The 22,738-nt window shown below is 43.3% G+C and overlaps 1 protein-coding gene across 1 annotated transcript in view; it reads left to right on the forward strand.

Annotated features, from left to right (window-relative positions):
- LTK (leukocyte receptor tyrosine kinase) overlaps positions 1-22,738 on the forward strand; it is a 103,202-nt gene that overhangs the window by 61,234 nt on the left and 19,230 nt on the right. The window contains exons 9-21 of the mRNA XM_030037951.2: positions 908-1,074; positions 6,529-6,623; positions 11,640-11,741; positions 13,759-13,936; positions 14,476-14,626; positions 16,678-16,809; positions 17,384-17,540; positions 18,427-18,609; positions 19,147-19,245; positions 19,745-19,897; positions 20,649-20,759; positions 21,417-21,603; positions 22,464-22,554. Coding sequence (XP_029893811.2) covers positions 908-1,074; positions 6,529-6,623; positions 11,640-11,741; positions 13,759-13,936; positions 14,476-14,626; positions 16,678-16,809; positions 17,384-17,540; positions 18,427-18,609; positions 19,147-19,245; positions 19,745-19,897; positions 20,649-20,759; positions 21,417-21,603; positions 22,464-22,554 — 1,806 coding nt within the window. The remainder of the gene's footprint in view (positions 1-907; positions 1,075-6,528; positions 6,624-11,639; positions 11,742-13,758; positions 13,937-14,475; positions 14,627-16,677; positions 16,810-17,383; positions 17,541-18,426; positions 18,610-19,146; positions 19,246-19,744; positions 19,898-20,648; positions 20,760-21,416; positions 21,604-22,463; positions 22,555-22,738) is intronic.

Below are 22,738 nucleotides of genomic sequence, written 5' to 3' on the forward strand. Positions count from 1 at the left end.
GTGCATATATGTGTGTGCTCCCTTTCCTGCTGGTGCTGGTACTCTCTGTAATATAAAGAGCAGCTGAGCACTCTAAGCAGTGGTGGAAATAGCAGTTCTCTCTTGCTCTGTGGCAAAGTGGAAGTGGTCACTACAAAGAAAGAGGAATGAGTCCTGCTTCAAAATATTCATTGACCTGGTGATCAGGTTGCTCACCTGTCGTATGGGTGCTATGGTCCAGATGGTGCCTATGACTTGGAGCAAGTATATGAATTGAGGTTTCCTGACTCTAGAGGCAGCCTAATTCCTCATTTCAAGGGCATTTGGGGCAGGATAGCTCTCTCCTCGGCGTGCTTTTTTGCCCTATGTAGTGCCTGGGTATAGCTTCAGCTATATCAGTGTGACACATTAACCTGGGTGGTTACAATGGGAATCCTTAAAAGATTTAAACTGTGGTTCAAACCCTTTCACAGGAATCTTTAAGCTGGTGAGAACGCTGAAGAGGAATGCAGTTAGGATTGTTTTTCTGCAATAACCTAACTGTAGTGGAAGCATTTAATGATAAAGCATTTCTTGAGTTTAAGCCTGTGTTCCTCTGTTTTACTACTTTTTGTTCCTGAAGGAGATGATAAGGAAACCAGTGCTTTCTCACCCAGATGGTCTCTGAGCTCATGGATATTGTTGCCAGTGGTTGGAGAACAGCTGCCCAATGGGAATGTCAGTCAGGGTCTCTACCAAGAAAATTCTGTGCTAGGAACAGCGATGCATCCTACACAAGCAATGAGGAGGCCATAGTGGTGTGCGTGCTTAAACAGTTTGATCCAAGATCAAAGGTTTGGTGTCTCAAATCCCCAGCGAGGGGAGAAGTGAGTACCTTTCCCTTTTTACCACAGGATACCATTCTTTTTCTCTTCTTCCTCTATTACAGATCCAATTCTCAGTGCATGTTTTTGGCAGCTACAATGGTACCATCTCCTTCTCAGTCAGGGAAGAGATACAGGAAGCTCCAATCACCTTGCCAATGTGGGAAAGGGCAGGGAGCTGGAGTGACCACTGGTTTCTCATCACCTTACCAATGCCAGTGCTTCAGAACCGGTAAGAGCACCACCGGCAGCATCCAGGGTTATCCCTAGGGATTTAGTAAATTGTTACTGTCTTTGTTGTGAAGCATCACTTTCATTCTTGCCTTCTTCCAGGGCCATTTCTACTGAAAAAAATTATAGGAGTACTGCAATTCTGCCTGCTGAGGAATTATTGTCATACGTACATATTTTCGTACACATACACAGCTTAGCTCAGCACAAGCCCACACTGTGTGTCTTCACTTCCATGCAGCCTCAAACAGTGCTGAGGTATTAGGAATAGCAAGCGTCTGTACTAGAACTATTTTACCAATCTGAGAAAGCTAGTATACTCACAGTGGCAAAGTGCTCCCAGTAGGGAAACAGCTATATTAACATAGCTGCACTTTGTACTCCCACAGTAAAAACAGCCATGTGAGTCAAATGAGTGGTAAAACCACAGTTTAGCCAATACAACTGTCTAGTCTAGGATCTATATCAGTGCAGCCTAGGCAGCTGGAGATCATTCATTGCCACATCACTAATGCAACAACCTCAGGAAAAGACCATTGCCCAAATCTGCCTTGCACTAAAGTTTTCACAGTTTTAGATGTGAAAATACAGCGTGACATTGGTTTTCAAATAAAGTCAAATATTGAAGATTCAAAGAATTTCAACCCAATCTAATTTTAATCAAGTATTTCTCCTCCCTCACCCAGTGTCACTCGATCTCAAGCCAGGTAGCTGGTGTTGGCAACAAGGTGTTTTGCATGACACAAATGTTTTTTAAACTGCTCCAATCTGGTTTTTTGCATCTTCCTCAGGAAGGCCTATTTCATGTGACACTTAATACAAAAAAACCCTCAATGTCTATACAGTGAATATTACAAATGGAAAAATATCTACCTGATATTGGCAATAAATAATGTCTCAAAACTTCACGGATTAGAAGGTGTGAGGGGATTCCTTTTAACTTCAAATATGCTCTGCATCTTTGTGTAAAAGGCTAAGGGATTTGGGTCTGGAAGTGATAACAACTCAGACCCAAGCAGCAGAAAAACTCAGACAAAGAGAATATTGTTCCACCCTCTTTCTAGTTTAATTTCATTATTACCTTTGGTCTCAGCATTATCATGTGTTCACCATACGTACCTTTGCCATGAATTATTCCTTTAGGATAGGATAGGTCTGCATGCTGGCAGTGTATTCAATATTCGTGTCTGACACACTCTGGAGCCCTGTTGATTAGCATCTGTTTGGTTCTGCATATGTAAAGTATGACCAGTGTATTTGTCAAGAGTAGCTCTTTTCCCCAGGCACTTTCGTGTAGACCTAACCACAGCAGAGTCATAGACTCATAGAATGGTTTGGGTTGGAAGCGACCTTAAAGATCATCTAGTTCCAACCCCCCCGCCATGGGCAGGGACACCTTCCACTAGACCAGGTTGCTCAAAGCTCCATCCAACCTGGCCTTGAACACTGCCAGGGATGGGGCATCCTAGTTCTAGGGGCTCTTTAAGACCTTCTGCCTCCTCTGATACACTGTCCCTTATGCTTGTCCCCTGAAGCCTCTGATTTCGGCATCAGCCCTCAGTTCTGAAGCAAAATGGGTCTTCTGTGGCAGGAGGGAATGGACAGCAAGGGGCTTTAGGGAGCACTAGTCAGCACTGCATGAAAAAAAATTGGTATTCAAATACTGTAATGTTTGAAAGAGTTGAGCACTTAGACTAAATGAAAGAAGTATGTAGGTCATGCATGCATGTATTATGACAGTCTGCTTCAAGTAGTTCCATCTTGTTTCACTTCATGTAACCTTTCTGTATGCCTTTAAAACTGATGCGGCACAACAGTGACAGTCACTGTGGGTGAGGCTGGAACTGTTCAATCTAGCAAGCAGAACTGTGCTACCTGAGCTAGCCAAGTGACTAACAGAAGTAACAAGTTGTCATTTGCTGCAGTAATGTATAGCAGAAACAGAAGCAGCACGCACTTTACTGGAAGATGTTGCAGCTATTTGCCCCAAGTGAGGAAACCCCGGTCGTTGTGCTCCCAGGACATAGGCTCCATCCCAGGCCTCTTGCCTTGTTCCTTCCATGCTCTGCTCTTTCTGTCCCGTCTGACCTGCTTCTGTGAGCACTTAGTGCCTTTCTTCCTTGTTTTCATGTACTTGGTCTCTCTTCCTTCTCCTTCAAGCTCCCATTTGTGAACCCATTTTATCTGTGTCATGCTTCCAGTTGTAATTTCCCTCTCTGAACTCCTCCCTGCTTGCTTCTTGTTTCCAACTCTCTTCCAGCAGGTGCTATGTCTCTGTGTGTTGTTTTTTTTATTGTCTGACTCCCTTTCCTGCACTTCCATTCCCTTCTCCTCCTAGTTATCTCTTGTGCGCTTTTATTTCGATGACCCCAGACCTACAGTAAAGGTTTATTCCCAGTCTTCCTGTTTGACTGGCTATTTGTTTCTCTCTGTAGATCTCAGGCCCAAACCCCCTGCACACCAAGTCAAGCTCCCCTGCTGTAAAGTTCCCAGGGATCTCCCTAGCCTCTCCAAGATGCCACCTTGTTCACTCTGGATTCAGTTTAGGCAGCTTTTTTCTCCTATTTGGCCAGGATGAGCAAAAGAAGGAAGGGCTGGGGAAGAAAAAGTGTATTCATTAATTTGGAAGGGCAGTTCTCACTTCACGTAGCTGAGGCAGGACCTATCATGGTTCATAACAATACTGCCATGGAAAGTACCATTTAACCCCAGACTTGAAGATATCCAGGGAAGAGGAGACTGCAGGATTACAAAAATTCTACCAGCCATGGAAGTGTCAGGGATTTTACATTTTCAAGGACATTTTAGTAAAATTTTAATAGATTCTCATTCAAATGGGAAAAAACCCCTCATCCCTGCCATGTAACTCTCTGCCTCACAAATTTCAGATCCCACTTCCAATACCTGGTAGCACAGAGCACATGAAAAGTTGTCAGCATTTTCGAGCATGGTCAAAATGATGAATCCCTACATTGCCTCAGCCTCACCACTGGCAAGACATTTTGACTGCTAGGCAAGTCATACCAAATCACCAAAAATAGAAAAGTTCAGCCTAAATTGGCTTAAGGTTGGTGAAGTTCCAAACAATTGTAAACAGAGGCGTATGGTGAACGTTGCTGTACAATCTTAGTACAGTTTGGTATAAAGCTCCATGAATTACTTTTCTGTATATCTGTGGGTGCTGGCAGCTTTCCTTGTTAATGCAAACTCCAGCAATGCTGCGTTTAGGGAATTTTTTAGTACAGAGTTTGGGCTGGCGTGTCATTTTCCTGTATCCTGAATCTTCAGGAAACTCCTGTCCTTCTCTTGCTATATGAAAGGGCTATATTTTTCCCTGGTTCATTGAAGCGATGAAAGCCAGGAGCAAAGTAGGTGGGAGGGGACAGATCACACAAGGAGAAGGGGTAGACATGAATTGCAAACAAATAGTTGCTGTAGCAGGACATGAACTGCTTCATGGGGCCAGAAGTAGAGAAGCCTTAGTGGATAGAAGGAGGCAGCCATGGAGGGGATATATAAGTAGTTTTTAGCAACAGCTTTGTCCAGTGAATTTATTTCTTAGGAGAGAAGGAAGACAAACTACACAGTTTGCTGATCAGCCTCCCAGTTGGGCATCTAGCTACTTGGAAAACTGCTTCTGGTGATCAGCTGGCAAATTCACTCACTTGGTTCGCACACACAGGGAAAAAGGTTGCTATCAGAAGAAAATCAGACAGGCAGAGGACCAGACATCAGAGAGCTGGAGAGTGTAATATGCTGAAGTCAGCAAAATGAGCTCAATGAGCAGGAACACTGGAAACCCCTCTGGCTAACACAGCACAGAGTTCAAAAGGCAAATTCCTCCCCTTTTTCTGAAGTTATGAGGAAAGGGAGGCATACAGAGCCCAGAGCTTATGAGATGTCTATTCTCATGCACTGGGAGAGGGGGGTCATTCCCCAGGCTCCCACTTGTCCTCCACTGGAGAAGAAATCTACCTTGTAGCACAGTGCTGTGGGCCTTCTCCTGCTCTGACTCCGTGGATGAGACGCAGCAGATTGACCTGACCAAGGGTACACTGCCACATGGGTGCTTTAAGTAAAGGGTAGGCTGTGGTGCTGTATCTATGGCTGTGGGCCCTTGAAGTGCCCTAGTCCTGGGCTAAGGGTGCTGTGACTTTCCCTTCCATCAAAAGACTGGGGGAATTACTGTCTTGTGTCAGTGGGCTTACGTACAAGGTCTCAAAACGCAAAAGTATTGCTCAACCTGCTAATAAAGAGGCCGGTTTCTGTAGAAAGCGGATCTAATGGCAAATTCCCCTGCTAACCCCATAGCTAAGAGAGTGGTCATTCAAGAGACCCTTGATTTGCATTTGCTGCACCAACACTTACTCCCAGAGTGCTCAGATCCTGTAGGTGTGAATGCTTTCATTTAAGCACAAGGGGCCATTCTTGGGTTGGGGTAAAAGCAGCTTATCCCTAAAGATTTTGATGCAGCTATGCAGCATTATATTAAATGTGGATATGGACCAACATTTGGCTGGTGGGTGGAATACGCACATGTACTTTATTGCCACTAATATGGGACAAGTGTGTTTGTAGGCTGTATGATTAATGTGTTAGGCAGGTCAGTGCTTATTCTCTCATAAATCATCATTGAGCTTCACCAGTGGTAGCAATTGAGGTCCTCTCTATATGCTTTTAATAAGCTCTAAATGGACTGGACATCAGACATCTGTTTATTTCTGAAATTTAATGAAAAACTGTTCAGTCCCATCCATTAGAAGAAGATCCTTCAGTCCATTTTCTTTCTTCCTTGTGAATTCAGAATGTGATAATGCACATGGGACATGACAGACCTCCTAGATAAGTAGCTAAACACCTGGTCATGGTGGGAAAAGATGAGACACCCAGAAAGCGAACACTTCAGGGAGTTATGGCTGAATTTTAAAATGTCCTGACCTTCAGCTGAAATAAACTCATGTTACATTGGCTGAGGATCAAGCCCAAGATTCCTGTCCATTTGGATATTGTTGTTCTGTTCAGTTTTTATTCTGGCTATCTCTTTTGGGGATGGAAAGGAGGAGATTCTTTTTTCCCTTCCCTTTTGCACATGTCTAATTCCCTGACTATTTGTAGCAACTGAATAAGGATGGTTGTCTGTGTATAACTATTAGCAAGGGACTGTAGCTTGTGTTTCTACATGTGTGTGCAGATAGCAGGGGAAGTAGGGCTCTAATTCTTGTTCCCCATGAAATGTGGCATTATATGAATGTTGGTTGGTCCTTACTAACGGTTGATGTCTGGATAAGATTTCTATCAAGCCCTTTTGGCTGCTCAGCAGGGCTTGTCTGGAGGAAGCATTCTAAATATAGGTGATCAAGATTTGATGATAAGGGAACATTGTATTTTTAGGTATTGGTTTTTTTTTTCTCCCCTGCCCCTTTGTCTTCTCTAAAATTTCTATCTTATTGCAAAGGTTTCAACTGCAACTCCTGGCAACCTGGGGCTGGAATTCCCAAGCTGACATTGCTATCGACAACATCACATTTGGCCTTGACTGCTTCACTGAAGGTGAGCTACAAATATTGCAGAATCCGTTAAAGAATTTGGGTAGTGTAAACAGCATCCCACAGATCCAGGACACACACAGTCTGTTCTCCCCACAGAGTGCGCATGGATCATTTGTGTTAGCTTTTACAGCACAGTGCTATTTTACCTCGGACTTACTGAAGATTGCAAGTAGAGGCAATTTTGCAGTGTGTCAGAGTCTCACAGTGCTCTTTTTTTTTTCTAATGTGGGATATCCTGTATCACAGAGTTGAGACCTGTCTGTGTGTCTTGGCAAGAAAAATTAGACTTATTCCTTAGCCCCTAAGTGGAAGGATTACATCACACTGTTCTTCAGCAGTCCCTGCTGACCTGTGCACCCTGGCAATTGATAGCCAAAGGGAATTTGTTGAAATCAAAGGGGAAAGTCACCATATTTTAGAGGAGGAAAGGAAGAAAATGAAGGAATAAAGTGACTCTCTGTCAGTAAAGTTTAGATTATTGCAACAAGTTTGTTTTACTCTGCAAGGAGGTACATCAACTGTCACTGACAGATATATAACAGACATGCTTTCCTTTGCTTCATTACTGCAAACGTGACTGATGACAATGTATTCCACTGAAAAATGGAGTCAGTGATACCCTCTGAAGCATGTTAGCAAGAGTTGGATTTTCTTAGCAGACAAGTGGAAAAAGGTTGGATACTTGAACCACTTGCAAATATTAGAAATTGCCTTTTTGTCCCTGGAGAAAAGACCCGTATGCTCTGTTGTAAAGGAGCTGGAGAATATGCAGCACTTGAATTGTGACTTCTGTTGCAGGCAAAATGTGCATCAATGGTCCTGTGCCACTCTTCATGTGTCACCACACCTAGTGTGTCAGCATTTAGGGTAATAACATGTCCCTGCAGAGACTAGCTGTAGCCTAACATAACATGTGGGAAGGCTTATGTCAGAACAGACATGTTTTAAAAGTTCATCAAGAAAAGACCTTGTTCCCTCCCACCTTTGTCTGATTCAGTCTCTTGTTCTCTGTCCCTTTGTTCTTTGGGCATTGAAACCACCCTTCTATAAAATGCTGAGCATGCACGTTTTCATTTGAAATTAAGAGGAAGAGATGTTCCTTGATGGTAATGTCATTTGTTCACTTCAGGTCCTTAACACCCCTGGCTCCCAACAGTTTGGGACCTCCATGCTAACACTTTGTTTTGAAATCTTTTGAGGAAACTGAAAGAAGTGATTCCAGATGCTCTTGTGCCAGCTGATGTGCACCCAACTGCTGGAGTTTACTGCCCTTCTGAGAGCAAATACAGCCTCCAGTTTACCCACAGACATTTTGCTGGCTCTGGTATAGGGATGTATCCTTTGGCAAATAGGTGGGGCATAAATGCCACTGCAGCAATGTTTTTGGAGCTTGTCCATTAGACCGCCCAAGTAACTCCTCATTTTCAATTAGTATAAATCACACTGATGTCCAGGAGCAGCTGGCACTTATCCCATCTGAATGCATGACCCAGAGATGTGTGACTCGGGCAGCAGACAGACATCACAAAGGAAACATATTTCTCGGAAGCTCTGCACTTGCTGCTGTTCCTTGAATCCTCTTTACAAATTGACATTTTCTCGCCTCTGAAAGCAACCCCCTTGCATTTGTCTTCTCATGACTTTAATTCAGTTAGGTTGCAGAGAAGCCCAGCAGCTCTGTTGTGTTTTCAGTAATGAAATTATTTCTCCCTGGCAAGGAGAGGTTTCAGATGTCAGAGATGGAGCCAATTAAGATCCAAGCAGTGAATTCTTTGCGTGAGGGCAGCAGGAAGGATGTATGGCAGGAAGGAAGAATTTGCTGCTTGCTAGGATGTAAATATTATTTTCTCCATCTATTTCAATCCTGTAGTTCAATTGCTCTACCAAACCCAGTGCAGACTCTGAAAGCACTGCTTGTCTGTATGCAAGCTGAGAAAGAAGGTGAGGTTTTCCATGGACCTCAAAATCAAGAGGAAAGATTCAGTAAGATTCAGGAGAAAAACAAGTGGGTAGTGAGGGCAGCTCAAGGGACATCAATAAGGACAAAAAACAAACAGACTATTCTTTGGATGGCAGCTCCTGGGCAGGGACAGATGTTTTCCCTGTGAAAAAGGTGAGATGAAACTACCTTCTGGTTCATACAATCACCTTGTGTATGACGGTGTCACAGACCGGGTGACATGGGTCTAGTTTGTTGTGAGAACTTTTAGGGGACAAGCATAAAGATATTTTATCGTTTTAGTTAACTAGTGGTTTCATAGAAAGAGGTCTGGATTTTGAGTGTCTAAATATGAAAACGTGGGCTGTCATGGCAAATAGAGTGCTGATTGTTGCCCTCCTCAGTGCTTATGTGCTCACTGCTTTTACTATTACCTTTTGGTGCTCTGAGCATTATGTTGTTCCAATTAAGATCACAGGTCTGCGGTCTATTAAAGTGTACTCTATTGCCCTGGCCTAGGGATTACATTTTGTTCTGTGCATCATTTACAATTTCCCGGAAGACTGGTTTATAAATGGCAAGACTGTCCAAAGAGAGCTTTTGTACAGCATATTTCTAATTCTTGACTTTGAAGTCCCTGACCCAACAAGGTCTGGTTCTGTTGATCACCAGTCTCATTGCTTGAGGTGAATGGCGGGGGATGGGTCAAGCCTCATTACTGCCTCATTTCCCTGATTTAAGGTGTTGACTGGAAATGCAATAGATCAGCCAAAGGGATGGGGTAGGGGGAAGCTGGTGCAGCTTCCTCATTCTTTGTCCCACTCCAGGACAAGCTGGAGAGGCTTCCAGGAATAGTCAAACCTGCATCAGTAAGGTGGGATCTCTGATGAGACCATGCACACTTTGAGGATCCTGTGGGGCATCCTACTCTGATTAATCCTGGCCACAGGACCACTATATCTTTTTTCATTACAGTCCTAGAGATGGAGAAGTAGGAGTGAGTTACTTCAGCTCTTTGCCTGCAGGAGATGCCCTGTCTTTCTTCTTTACATTCCCTCTCCCTTTTCAGTGTGGAAATCAACAGCATTAGCTAAATCCTGGAGAAAGGAGTCCTGTACTCTTCATATTTTTCTGATATAGGTACAACTTAATATGAATTAAGCCTTGTTCCCTTCCGTTCACTTATAGTCAACATGTTGGCTGTCAGAGGAGGAAGTGGAAGCTAAAATAGACTGGAGTACCAGCCCCTGGATCCCAGGGCTACACCATGTTTGTAGAAAATGCCACCTTACAAATTCATGTCTGACAGTGCATAAAACATCAGCCTTCTAAGAGTTAACAGCTCATGTGGACAGGGTGATGCTGAGCCTGTCTTGCAGCTTGTCTGCTGCTGAGCATGGAAGAGACAGAAACTTTCTTCTAGCACGTGAGCGCTTGGGACTGTTTGGACAAGGAGGAAAGATTGTTTGTTTGGAAACGAGGCATTGCCTTAGGATACTCAGTTGGGATGCTGCAAAAAAATCCATGCAGACACACAGACCGACTCTCTATTTCAGAGAGCGATTTACATTCCTTCGTTCTGGCAAACATAACCAGACTTCTTGTATGTCTCTGTATCTGAAACTGTTGTGACCTTTGGGATTTGTAATTCAGTGCAGGCCTTGGGAGACCAAGCATCTTTTCTGGCCATGCGTTGTCTTTTTCATTTGGTTTTCCTTCTTGTCTTTGATCCAGTTCATTTGTTTTGGGTTAATTTCATTTTTTCGCTGGCTTGACAACTTCATCCATTGAAGTTCTCTATCTCGGTATGAACAGAGTGTGTCAGTACAAAGCTCCCTTTTACTTCCATCCATCAATGTGCTTTCAGTCAGACCTGGGGGGAATATTCTCAGGAGTAAAAGCTCAGCAAGGTCTCCATGCTTCAATTAGTTATTTGGCCTTTCTGACACAGCTAACAAGGGTGTTAATTATCGCTATTTAGAGCAGTGGCTTTGCAGCAGAGATAATTGTCCAGCTGGAACTGAGTGAGTCTCTTTTGAATAGAGCATCAAACAGCTGTTAGATTCTCACAACTGGAACAAATTGAAATATTTGTAATGTTTTTGAACTGATGAAAAATGCTCAGTATTAAATTAACTGAGGGCTCATAAAATGGAAGGAAGTCTCTCCCTTTTCTTATAGACATTTTCCAATGAAAGATCTGCATAAAAATGGGTAATTTAACTATTGAAACAGGATGCCTACAGATTATAAGGAAAGGGTTCAGTTATTACTTTTTCCTGTTGTAAGGCAGCTTTGGTTATGTGGTTCTCAATGCATTCAGATGCTTTGGATCAGCAATTGCTTTGAAGTCCCTCCTCTTTGAGAAAGGGCTCATTTTTAAGGGCCTGTTTCACTGGTGAGAAATGTAGTGGTTTTGCTCTGTGTTTTTCAAAAAGGTTTGTCCAAAGATTTACGGCTTGTGTCAAGGGCATGCTGCTGTTTCTTAACCGTGTATGTTAGTGAGACATTTAATTTTATTTAGTATTTTATTCTCTAAGCAAGCTCTGAGGTGCTCAAAGTTGGTTGCTAAGAGGGGAGTGATCTGTTAGGCTGGTTCACTTACCATGACACCATTCAGACCCAAAGATAACAATTTTTGCTATGGCTCTCCTTTACACCTCCACTTGTTTGCCTGTCCAGAATTGTCACCCGCCCCTTTGACCAGCAGGGCATCAATACCTGGTATCTGTTCTCCCACACTATGCTTTTCCTAAAGTCTCTTGTAATCACAACCAGTGCAATTTGCTGGCCAAGGAGCTTATCCTGCAGGTGAGCCTGCATGGGATAACATGGAGAGTTTGTGTTCATGTGAAAACCCACTGACTTCAGCACAGATACAAGTAGCTAACGCAAGACATGGGCCCAAAAGAATAATAAAAAATTATGATTGTTTAAAACACCTCTTGTGACCAAGTTATTATTTACTTATTTTAACCAAATGGTTGTACTTGGTTCATTCGTGTGATCTTTAGATTTTTCCATCTCTCTTTTCTACCATCCTCCCATCTCTCTCATCCATTCTACAAACTATTACAGGAAGACAACGAAATCATTTTGGTGGGAAGCGCCAGTACCCACGGGAGATTAGTATCCTCGATGAGCATCTTCTGATCCCCCTGGAAGAGCCCTCCCTCCCAGGTACCTGATTCAGTACTGAAAACCTGCCTCTTGGCTATAAAAGGTGGCTCCCTTCCCATGTCCTGTGTGTGATCTGCCTGCCCTATAGCAACAGGGCAACTAAATATAATCCATCCCAAAGATGTGGAGACCATGTTAGGTAGTCTCTGTTTGGCTATAGGGCAGCAGTTTGCTGGAGCCCAACTCACCAGTCCTTAAATAGCAGGACCTCTGTAAAGAAAAGCAGAAGCTTTAAGCAAAAGCAGAAGCTGCGTGACTCAGATTTGGAGTGCACAAAAGCCAGCTCAGGAATGAATGGTGTAGACCACTGCAGAAAGATGGGGATGGAAAGAGATTTGCTGGGACTTGGTGAGCAGCGAAGCTGAACCTAATGGGTGGAGAATAGGGGTGTAAAGATGAAGATCCAGGCAGGGGAAGTAAGTGAGGATCTGGAAATCCACTGAGAAGAAAAACTGGATGAAAAACTAGGAGAACAGGGGACACTGGGGACCAGTTTACTGGTAGCAGTAGAGACTGCCACTCTGGAGGACAGATAACAACTGTGTGGGTGAGAAGAGCTGTCTAAAGGAAGGCCTGAGGAGGGGAGGTTGTGCTTGAGGCTGCTTTGCTGCCAACAAATACCTGTGTGTGACTGCATCACCTCCTGAAGACTGTGTCCACCTGAAATGTGACAATCTGTGCTGCTGTCAGTTCCTGTTAGCTCAGGTAGCTGTTAGCTACCTTACAGAGATTTCTGTAATGTAGCTAACACGCTTACCCCAGTGATCCATCTGCATGTTTGCAGGATGACATGTTGGGGGTAGTTTTGCTTGCCTTATCCTTTAAAGAAGATTAGAATTTTTCTTTTAAGGGTTTGTGATTTTTATTGCTATTTTAATCATTCACCTCTTAAACGGTTCTACTTCTGACTCTGGCCCTTGTGCATGCACTGCATCGTATGGTTTTTAGATACATTATTGAATGGTTTTATTTTTAGGCCCCATCTCATTCACTGGACATGATGGATATGTTTGGGTCTTGGACAAGGGTTGTGAAATGGAGGAGATGGTTATCTGCTGCATTACTGTAGAAACAAAAGAATAATTCTTCATGAGAACCAGGGAAAATTTTGCTTGGAGGAAAAGGGCCCCTACTGAAAGTAGCAAGAGGCTGCCCTCCTGCCTGTTGCTGCTGCCACAGGATTCTTCTGCGAGCCTGAGACAAGTCACTTAAAAGTTTCACCATGTTTCATAGATGGTCACTAGTTGTAATGGCAGATGTTTCCAACCTTTATTTCTGTGTATATGCTTCTGTTCTCATCTGGAAAATTGAATAATATCTCATTGCTTCATACTGGCACTGAGAAGAGAAATTTGATAAAGTCTGTGAGATACTTGGATAAACACCTTCTCGAAGTCCTGTTGCGCCCCCCCCCCCCAATTAATGGGGTTTATCTGCAGCCCATGATTTATTAAATATTGTGCAGGAAATAAGGTGAGACGGGAAAAAAGCAAACAGTGACCATATACAGAGCAGTAGTTGTGCTATGACTAGAATAAAGTTGGGATAATGTAAGTACTCTGTGATCATATAATTAAGGGTGGTATCTTAGTGGATTGTATTACAAGGGAGCTGCATTAAAGTTGAACAGATGAAAGCCAGTACATGCTAAAGTTATTTTTAAGTCCTCAACATTGTAAATGCAAGTTTAAGCAATTTTTGTTATGACTATAATAATAAGCATGTGATCAAATAGATGTATTGAGTTCTAAAGCCCTGTAGATAGCATATACTGCTGCAACATGGTCTTTCTCTTGATCATCTGTTTTTTATCTAAAAATCATTAATGTTCTTTGTGAATAATAATAATAATGTGAATTTTGTCATCAAAGGATCATTAAGGAAAGATATCAACAGGAACAGTTGTTTGTTTCGATGACATTTGCTCTTTGCTTATATAGTTCTGTGAGTTATTGCGCATGTCTAAGAAATAAAGGGAAGCTCACATCTGCCCCGACTCTTGCTGTTTTGGTCACAGGGGACACATCTGTTGTTCTCTGGTGGTTCACAACATGTGGTGCCAGTGGTCCTCACGGGCCAACTCAGGCTCAGTGCGACAGTGCCTATAAGAACAGCAACGTGTCGGTGACTGTGAAGAAAGAGGGCAGGCTCCGGGGAGTGCAAGTCTGGAGAGTGCCAGCCACAAACCGATACAGGTGAGTATCAGTGTGTGCTGGAGAGGTGGCCACGTTTATCTACTTTTTGTTTGTGGAGCTTCAGCAAGCATAAGTGTGGGACCATCTGTACTGAGTGGGTGGAGGGGGCAGTGAAGTCAGAGAGAAATAGGAGCACTAGCTGTAAGGATCTGTGTCTGAGCTACTGCAAAGCATGGAAGGGTAGAGTGGCGACTTAGAAGAGATCAGAACAGGAGTGAGTGTGGGCGTGCGGTCAAGTGGAAGTGCTGCCCTCATTTCAGTCCCGAAGCCTTGGTCTTCTAGATTTGGCTATACCAGCTCATGCTGTTTGCTCCTAAAGTCTCTGTCTCCAGTGCTCTGGTGTAGAGTTGGTTTATCCTCTTGAGCAGCCTAGATACGTGGGTCTCAGACAAAGAATAGCCATGAGATGCTGCAGTAGGGGAGCCTGCTCTGAAGCAATGCCTGTTTGGAAGTGCACGCTGGGGGGAGCTTGAGGATGGAGTTGCTTTGGATGGAGAAGTGTGAGATTTGTCTCTTTAACTACTTACTTTTTCTTCCAGGATTTCTGCCTATGGAGCAGCTGGGGGAAAGGGAGCCAAAAACCACAATAAGAGGTCCCACGGGGTCTTCATCTCAGCCACCTTCCAGCTGGAGAAAGATGAGCTGCTGTACATCTTAGTGGGGCAGCAGGGGGAGGATGCCTGCCCTGGGGTGAGGGCAGCACAAGCACATGTGGGCAGAGACGTTGCAGATACGATTTAGTGGGTGGCTTGGGGTTTGGTGATGAAAGATAGAAATCCCAGAATCCAGCAATGAAATCTAGTCAGGAGACTGGGAGAACCAATAAACCAAGTTAGAAAGAATCTCAAAACAAATATAAAGAACTCTGAAAAGAAAAACAATCCCAAAATGCACAAACAAATATGAAGCCCACAGGAACTTTGCTTTAAGCTCCTGGTGTTTGAAATAAGTTCTTCATCAGCTTTCTTCTGCTTATTTTAAGCAGGGAGCTAGTAGGCGAGAGTTGCGTGCTCCCTCTCTTATTTTTCCACAGCCTAGGTTTCTTTCTCTCTGCCAGGATTTCAGATAATTTACTATTATTTATGGAAGTATCCAGCAGCGTTGTGGCTGCACTGTGTTAGATACTCTCTAAGCTTCGAGACTAAGGTCTGAATCCAAAGCCTATCAAAACCAGTGGGAATTTTCCCACTAACTACAGTGGCCCCTGGATTAGGCATTTGTAATGACAAAAAACCCACTCATGAGAAACAGAAATTGAGACATGAATGCTTATATATGTGTCTTCTAATGCTAGACCCAATGATTTGAAAGTCCTTTTATCACTTAGGCTCAAAAGTTGCCTCTTTTCAGCATGAATTCTTTGGTATTGCCTCTTTCCAGAAATGTGATCTGTCAGCCCTTGCCCAGGAACAAAGCTGTTTTCTCTTTTCCCCAGAGATAGACTGCTGAGTTTTGGAATGCATACACTGTTCTTGTAGGCATTCAAAGTTACCATGTACCTTGCCCAGAGCATATGATGCCTTACCCAGATACTGCAACAGATTCTAAAACCAGCCTTTTTTCACTTTAGAGAGGGCAAGAATTGTATCTATCTAAATAAAACGTACATTTGTATATCTGCAGTTCCCTCTCTAGTGCACTCTCTAGGCTTAGGTCATAATCTCCAAAGTTGTCCGTTATTCCCTTGCGTTTCATGACTTGTTCTCCAAATTACAAAGTATAACTCAGCACTAACTACCTCCCTTTGGCAGGTGCTATTGGAAAAAGTTTCTATTCATTTTTCCCCACTTCCAAAGCCCAATTTTCTTTGGCTTTGGAAATCCTGATGAATCTATATGTTGGGTACCTGATATTTGTTTTCCTTTCTCTGAAGAAGTTCTGCAGCTCCAAACCTCCATTCTCTCTCCTTAGATTTACACCAGTTGCTTTTCCCTGGTCCTCATCTACCTGGTCATCTCTTGTCCTCTTCTTTGAATGAGAGGACACAGGCAGTAAAACTGGCACCACGCTTCTGGCCTAGATATGTGACATGACCCACACAAGTAGGGATTTCACCTGCACTGAGGCAACATAGCAGTTTCTGAAATCATTCAGACTTCATCATCTGAGTGAAGCTGGGCAGGTTTACAAAGTCATTGAAACTCATGAAACTCAAGTGTCACCAAAAAAAAAAAAAAAAAATCTAAGATGGCCAAACAGTCTTCACTTTTTCAGCCTTTTCAGTGTTCTCTAGTATTTAGCAGGAATAGGAAGCTGGGACTCCATATTTCTCTTCCAAGATGTGTCAGTAGGTCACTCTATGTGCAGGTCACCTCTGTCTGCTTTGTGCATTTATGACCTTGAGAAATACCTAATAAATACAGTAGTAAGGAAGTTCTGAGAATTAATCTGTAATTCAACACATGTTAGTGTTCTTGGGTATAAGATGTTCTAAATATGCAAAATATGAATTATGTGATATCAATAATGAGTTATTGCTGTATTGCTTTGGTTTTTTCTGTGAGCATTTGTATTTTCACTTGTGTGTGTAATGTGAGTTTGCAAATTGGAAATAACAGATTTGTCCCTCAGCTGTTGGTCCTTGTAGAAGAGTTCACTTTCCACAAAGATAATATATGTACTGATTTATATATGCCTGATATACATCACAAACAATACAAGATTATTATACTGAGATATACAGACAACCGTCAAGAGTTGGTCTTTGCTGATATCTGAGTGCATCTCTTGTCTCCTTTCAGGGCAATCCTGAAACCCAGAAGATCTGCTTAGGGGAGTCATCTCTCATTGAAGAAGATTACAAAAAAAAAAAGGACCTGAAGGACTGGGCTGGAGGAGGTGGAGGTGGAGGAGGAGCAACCTACATCTTTAGAGTAAGTATTTCTTCTTTATATCCTGCCTGAGCAGTGTCCAGCAGAACAACTAGCTTTCATGGTCAATCATGGCATATGATACTCTGTTCTTAAAAAAAGGTGATGAAAAAGGAGCCTCTCTCTCCCTCTTCTCTCTTTCCCTCCCTCCCTCCCTCCCTCCCTCCCTCCCTTCCTCCCTATCCTTCTGTCCCTCTTTGTCTTTTTGTCTTTTTAATTTAAATGCTTCATCTCTTTTCATATCCTTGATGATACTGTCACTAAGCTAGCTGAACTGGTTCCTCAGTTCTCGATGGCTCAGGTCTGGGAACCACACCAGGATCCCACTTTAATACTGGCAGCAGTCCTAAAAAAAAAATAAATCCCAAAACTTTGGTGTTCAGTTAAACAGTTACTTTTGCACACAGGAACACGATGTAAAACATTTTTGTAATGAACTTAGGAGACAATCAGAAGCATTGCCCTGGCCTTCGGCCACTCTTCTTTGGGATGCTTTCAGGCTTTTTGATGAGTTTATGTGAGTTCACATATCCAAGGGATGTGAAGTTTTTCTGATGTTTGATGGGGGGTTTTCCAGCAGAAGGATGGGATTTTCGAACCTTTGCTCATCGCAGCAGGAGGAGGAGGAAAAGCCTACCTGAAGGCTCAGGACAGCTCACTGGATGATGTACCCCTGGAGCAATTTGAGAACAGTACTGCGGTACCTGGAGTCAGTGGGAGGACTGGGGCAGCAGGTGAGACACTAAAACCACACAAAGTCTGAATTAGATGGCTGAATACACACATTGTCCTGTAGGCACGAAGTGAGGGGCTTCTTTTTTGATCTTTTGGAATTTTTCTGTGGCAGTAGTTGTTAGAAATATGCTGGTAGTCTACAGTGGATGTCGTCTTATATGGTGCGCCACCAGATAAAAGAGAATGCATAGGGCAGGTGATGAGTGGTCCAGTAGAGGCTATTCCATAGGAGGACTCCTCTCTTCTATAAAATGTCTCAGTGAAAAAGATGTTCAGGGGATGGAGCCCACTCCTCCGTACTGTAACAATGGCCTTTGAAGAGAAGACTTTTTCCCTGTTACTCCCCCGAAACCCTAACAACAAGAATTATATTATGGGAATTATACCAGAAATGGAAGCTTATTTATAGTCTTGTAACAGCTGTGCCTAGAATCCATCCCTAAGAGAGAAAAAAATCCAGTGGTTCTCCATCTCCTGCTGGAATAGCCTTATAGAGGGGCCACTAGAGGAAGACAAGGAAATCCAGTTAGTTTTTATTTCCTCGGGGAACTCAGCATCTCACATGGCTGAAAGCCCTAACCAGTTATCCCGAAGGGGAGTGGTGGGCTCCTTATTTCTCTAATGCCACTAGAAATTGGTGCTAAGGTGCTGGTTATGCAGGGCATACCACAGGCTGTGCATTAGATTTCCACTTTCTTATTGTCTGTGGCAACAAGGAGCTTGTCTGTATATTCTCTTAACCTTAAAGAAAAAGTTAATTTGAATGCAGGCACTTAAGAAATTAATAAGGGCCAATCTCTGTCTCTGTATAGTATCTCTCCCACTTTCCTCTATTTGTGCTTCCCTCACCTGTTCTTGTTTGGTTTTCTCACTCTCTGACTGAAGGTGGAGGTGGTGGCTGGCAAGATGAAAGTCTACTTCCTCAGGCTGGGAAGTCCCTTCTGGAAGGTGGAGAAGGGGGTCAAGCTTGTCCCCAAGCGCTAGCCAAGCTCCAGTGGGCCACCTCCGGTGGCTTTGGGGGGGGAGGAGGAGCTTGTACTTCTGGTGGAGGAGGCGGGGGCTACAGAGGTAAGTCTGCTGGAGGAATGGTCATGATGTCTAACTCTGTACCCTTCAGAGCACCTGCAGTTAAGGGCTAGAGCTCTTAGTGCAGAGGTACAGTGCTGCAGAAGGTGATTCACAGATACTTCAAGCTGAAAAGTATGAAACCCGCCCTACTCTCTGCCATCTCTTTAGTTGGGGAAATCAAGGTTATAGAAGTTTTCCTATGTGATTTAGTATTTGGAAGGTGTGCTGAATCACCCCTTCATTTGTTCCCAAGTTGCCCAGGGAAAATGTTCCATTTCTTTTTTCTGTTTAAAGCAAATGTATTTTTACCTTGCTGAACAGAGAAAGCTACGCTGGAATAAGTCACTTCGCTAACCTTGGTACTGGCTGAGTCAAGTAAGCGTTTATCCTTCAAGGACATTATACATATTAATATCACTGGAAGGTTGCAGAGTGACCCCAGGCGATAAGAGCCAGGAATGAATGCAACACTTCAGAGGCATCGCATTTTTTGCAGCATGCAGCACTGATCAGCTAGCCATACTCTTCTTTCCCCAGGGGGGCATGCCTCTGATAATGATGATATCACAGCTGGTGGGCAGGATGGCATCTCTTTTGTGAACCCCATTGGAGAGATCTTCTTGCATCCCCTAGCAGGTACAATATACTTCTTATTCCTCTTAGTTCTTTTCTTCCTCCTTTCCCCTTCTTCCTCTCTATTTCCTCTTTCCTGTTCCCTCTTCTCCTGTCTTTGCTTTTTATGCATATCATTCAGGCATATTTCACTCTGCAGGTCAGATCTTTAGCTGTGGTCATTTCTTTAAATATTTCTATAGTGCTCTGGGACCTTTTTCCTCTCAATCTCTAAAGCAGAAGAGACACCAGTCATCAAGTTCAACTGCACATCCTCAGTCTCAGACACTTCGAGGTCAATTCACTTCAAGACCTCTCTGTTTACCTGAGGGACCCAATACCTTCTTCCCTCCTGGCCCCCATCAGGTTTCTGACATGTCCACACTGTGTTGGACTATCTGCTCTCCTGCAGAGAAGGAGAGAAGTTGTAGGTGCCTGCTGGGTTTGAGGTTTTTTTTCCTTACCGAAACAAGATGGAAAGAACTGAACTAAGCCCACCTGTTGTGTCTGATTCCTTGTTCAGCCATGGAGAGTCACGGTGAGGTAGAGGTTCAGATCTATCTTAACTGCAGCCACTGCCACTCGGACAACTGTAAGCGGGACCCCGACACCAACCTGCCAGTCTGCCAATGTGAGATGGGGGCTGTGCTAGCCAATGACAATGTCACCTGCACTGGTAAGATGTGAAGTTTTATCCTCATTAGATAACATTTGTATTCTTTGTATTATCTCTTCTCCTGGCTTTTTTGATGGTCAATTCCCCAAGTTACAGCTAGTGACTCTAGTGAACACAGTGTTATGAGAAATGTCAGTCAAACGTATGACTGAAAATTCCCGATGTCCTTTCCTTACACACTGAGCTGCATCTCTGTCACCATCTCCAACATTCAGGTTTGGATTAGGTAGAAAGTAAAACATCTGTAAAGAGACACAGTGTAAGTTTCCTGAATGGGCACAGTGTATCAGATATTTAAGCGTAAATACCTCTCCAGTATAATGTACCACCTACTGCTGAGTTATTTAAGCCACGAATCACTTCCTTCCACAGCAGTTTCCCACTGTGCCTCTTCAGCTGATGCCTGGTATTCACTGTTATTTCCTGACACAGTCTCTTGGAAGTCCAAAGCATCAAGACTGTAGAAAGTTTCCACTTGTGAGCAGTGATGTTTACCCATTTATAAACAATTGAAGAATGGATAAGAAATCTGTGTTTTATCAGTTAGTTTTCTATCTTCACAATGTTTTAAAAATTATTTAGGTATTTTTTTCCACCTCCAGGGCTGTAGAGGGATTTGCTGTAATTTTTGTGAGATGGTCTGGCCATGATCTCTGTATTGTTTTCTGAAATAGGAGCAACCTTCAGAGGGACACTTTACAGCAGCTCTGGTTGCTTTCTGATTAATGCACCTCTCTTTTTCTTTTTCCAGTGCCCCAGGGTCCTATCCCAGAGAGACACCTGCCTCTCCCACTCCTCCTAGCTGTGGTGGCTGTGATTGTGGTGCTTGGAATGATCCTCACTTGTGGCAGCCTATCTATCAGTAAGAAACACTTACTCCTTATCAACCTTTGACTTGGCTTTTTCCAGTTAAATTAGACAAAAGAAGACTGCCCAACCACATGCCACTACTTTTAATACTTGGAGCCAGAGTGTTGTGGTCTCCCAAGTGGATCAGAGGGACGGGGAGAAAGAAGTGATAGAAAACATCACCACCCCACTGTTAGGCACAAGCAGAGTCCTAAAGGGTAAGGACTGCTCTGTCCTGGTATTTGCTACAGAGAAAAGACCTTGGAAAGCCCTCTTAGCAGGCGTTTCTTTAGCAGCCACTGCTATATAGGCTGAAGTCACAGTCTGTAATTAAGAATATAATTCATTCAGGGAGATGGTGTGCTTTTGGGGACTTGATGCCAGCAGGACATCTTGTGAAGCACCATTTCCTTACTCAATGTACAAAGAAGCAGAGGAAACCTAAGTTGCTCCCAGGTGATTAGGACTCTGCAGGAATAAGACTGTTTGCATATCCGGTATTAAATCACTACAGAGCATGGAGAAGAGTGTGATACTGGCAAGCTAAAGATGTTTCTTAAGCACTTACAATTATGGAGTTGGTTTCTTCCTGTTCTGTGTAGCCAGCATTATCTTTTCTCTCCAGGTATTGATCTTGTTTGTGCATTTTTATTTGCCTCCTCACCCGCAGTTTATCACCTTAAGAAGCAGCAGCTGGAAGGAGCCAGAGCACGACTACAGAGCCCAGAATATAAACTGAGCAAAATCCGTACATCAGCCATCATGACAGATTACAACCCCAACTACTGCTTTGCAGGGAAGGCTGCCACTCTGAGTGAGCTGAAGGAGATCCCACGGAAGAACATCTCTCTGCTTCGGTAAGACTTGCTGCAGGGGTTGCTCTCTGGCACAGGAGAGGAAAGGCAGCCTGAAGCAAAGGCAGAGGTAGGGCTCCCATGCTTGTTTTACTCAGCACCAGGTATCCAGGACAAGAAAACAAGGGCCACCTGTCTGACTAACTGGAAAGCACCTAGTCCAAGCCAGCCAAAATACGATAGATGTGACACTTACTATGTTCTCTAAGATATTTTGATTCCATAAAGTTCTCAAGAAGTAGTACAAGTTCATGAGTCTCCTGTTCCATGTTCCCACACACAGCATAGGGTATTTCACTTCTATGTTTTTATATGATGTCCTGGATTACACTTGCCACCTGGCAGTAACTCCCCTCCAAATCTATAGCATTATTTCTTTTTCAGCATTTCCTGTCACAAGGAAATTTCCTGTTACAAGGAAATGCATGCTAGGTTGCTCTTCGGCTCCACACCATCCAGATGATACTGACCAAAGTTATGTAAACTTTAGAAGGAAAAACTTTATCATTCTTATGTGCGTACACCATCTCCTGAAGACATTAGCTTGCAGCTACCTTATTTTGTTGTTCTCCAGTTCTTTCTTGCTTTGCTATTGCCATACTTGGAGGTAGGACCCTGAGCAGGCTGCTTTATTTGTTCAGAACCATTAAGGATCCAAACTCCCTGCTTTAGTGGCAGTGACAGAAAATACTGAGAAGTTATTTTCAGAAACTTTGAGATGAAAACAAAACTCTGTTGTTGATTCCATCTCTTACAGCAGGTTCTATTCCTATTCTTGGACTGGATGAAGAAAAGAGCTCAGCCAATGCTGGATCCAGGGACATAGTGACATCTGTTCTCTCTCTTTTTTTTTTTCCTTCCAGGGCACTAGGACATGGTGCATTTGGTGAGGTTTATGAGGGAACCGTGGTAGGCATTGCAGGGGATCCTAACCCTCTTCAAGTGGCTATCAAGGTCAGTACCCACAAATTTCTTACACAACAATAATTACTCATAAGAGCCATATTATCTTATTACTATTCCAATTGGAGATTCACATTTATCACATGCTTAATGACATATGCATGTGCATGATGCGGGTTTCCACAAATTGCTGCATCCTGGAATTATAAACTTTGATTTTTAAGCTCTATGGCAC

Source organism: Aquila chrysaetos, chromosome 2, assembly GCF_900496995.4.
Source record: "Aquila chrysaetos chrysaetos chromosome 2, bAquChr1.4, whole genome shotgun sequence".
Classification (NCBI taxonomy): domain Eukaryota; kingdom Metazoa; phylum Chordata; class Aves; order Accipitriformes; family Accipitridae; genus Aquila; species Aquila chrysaetos.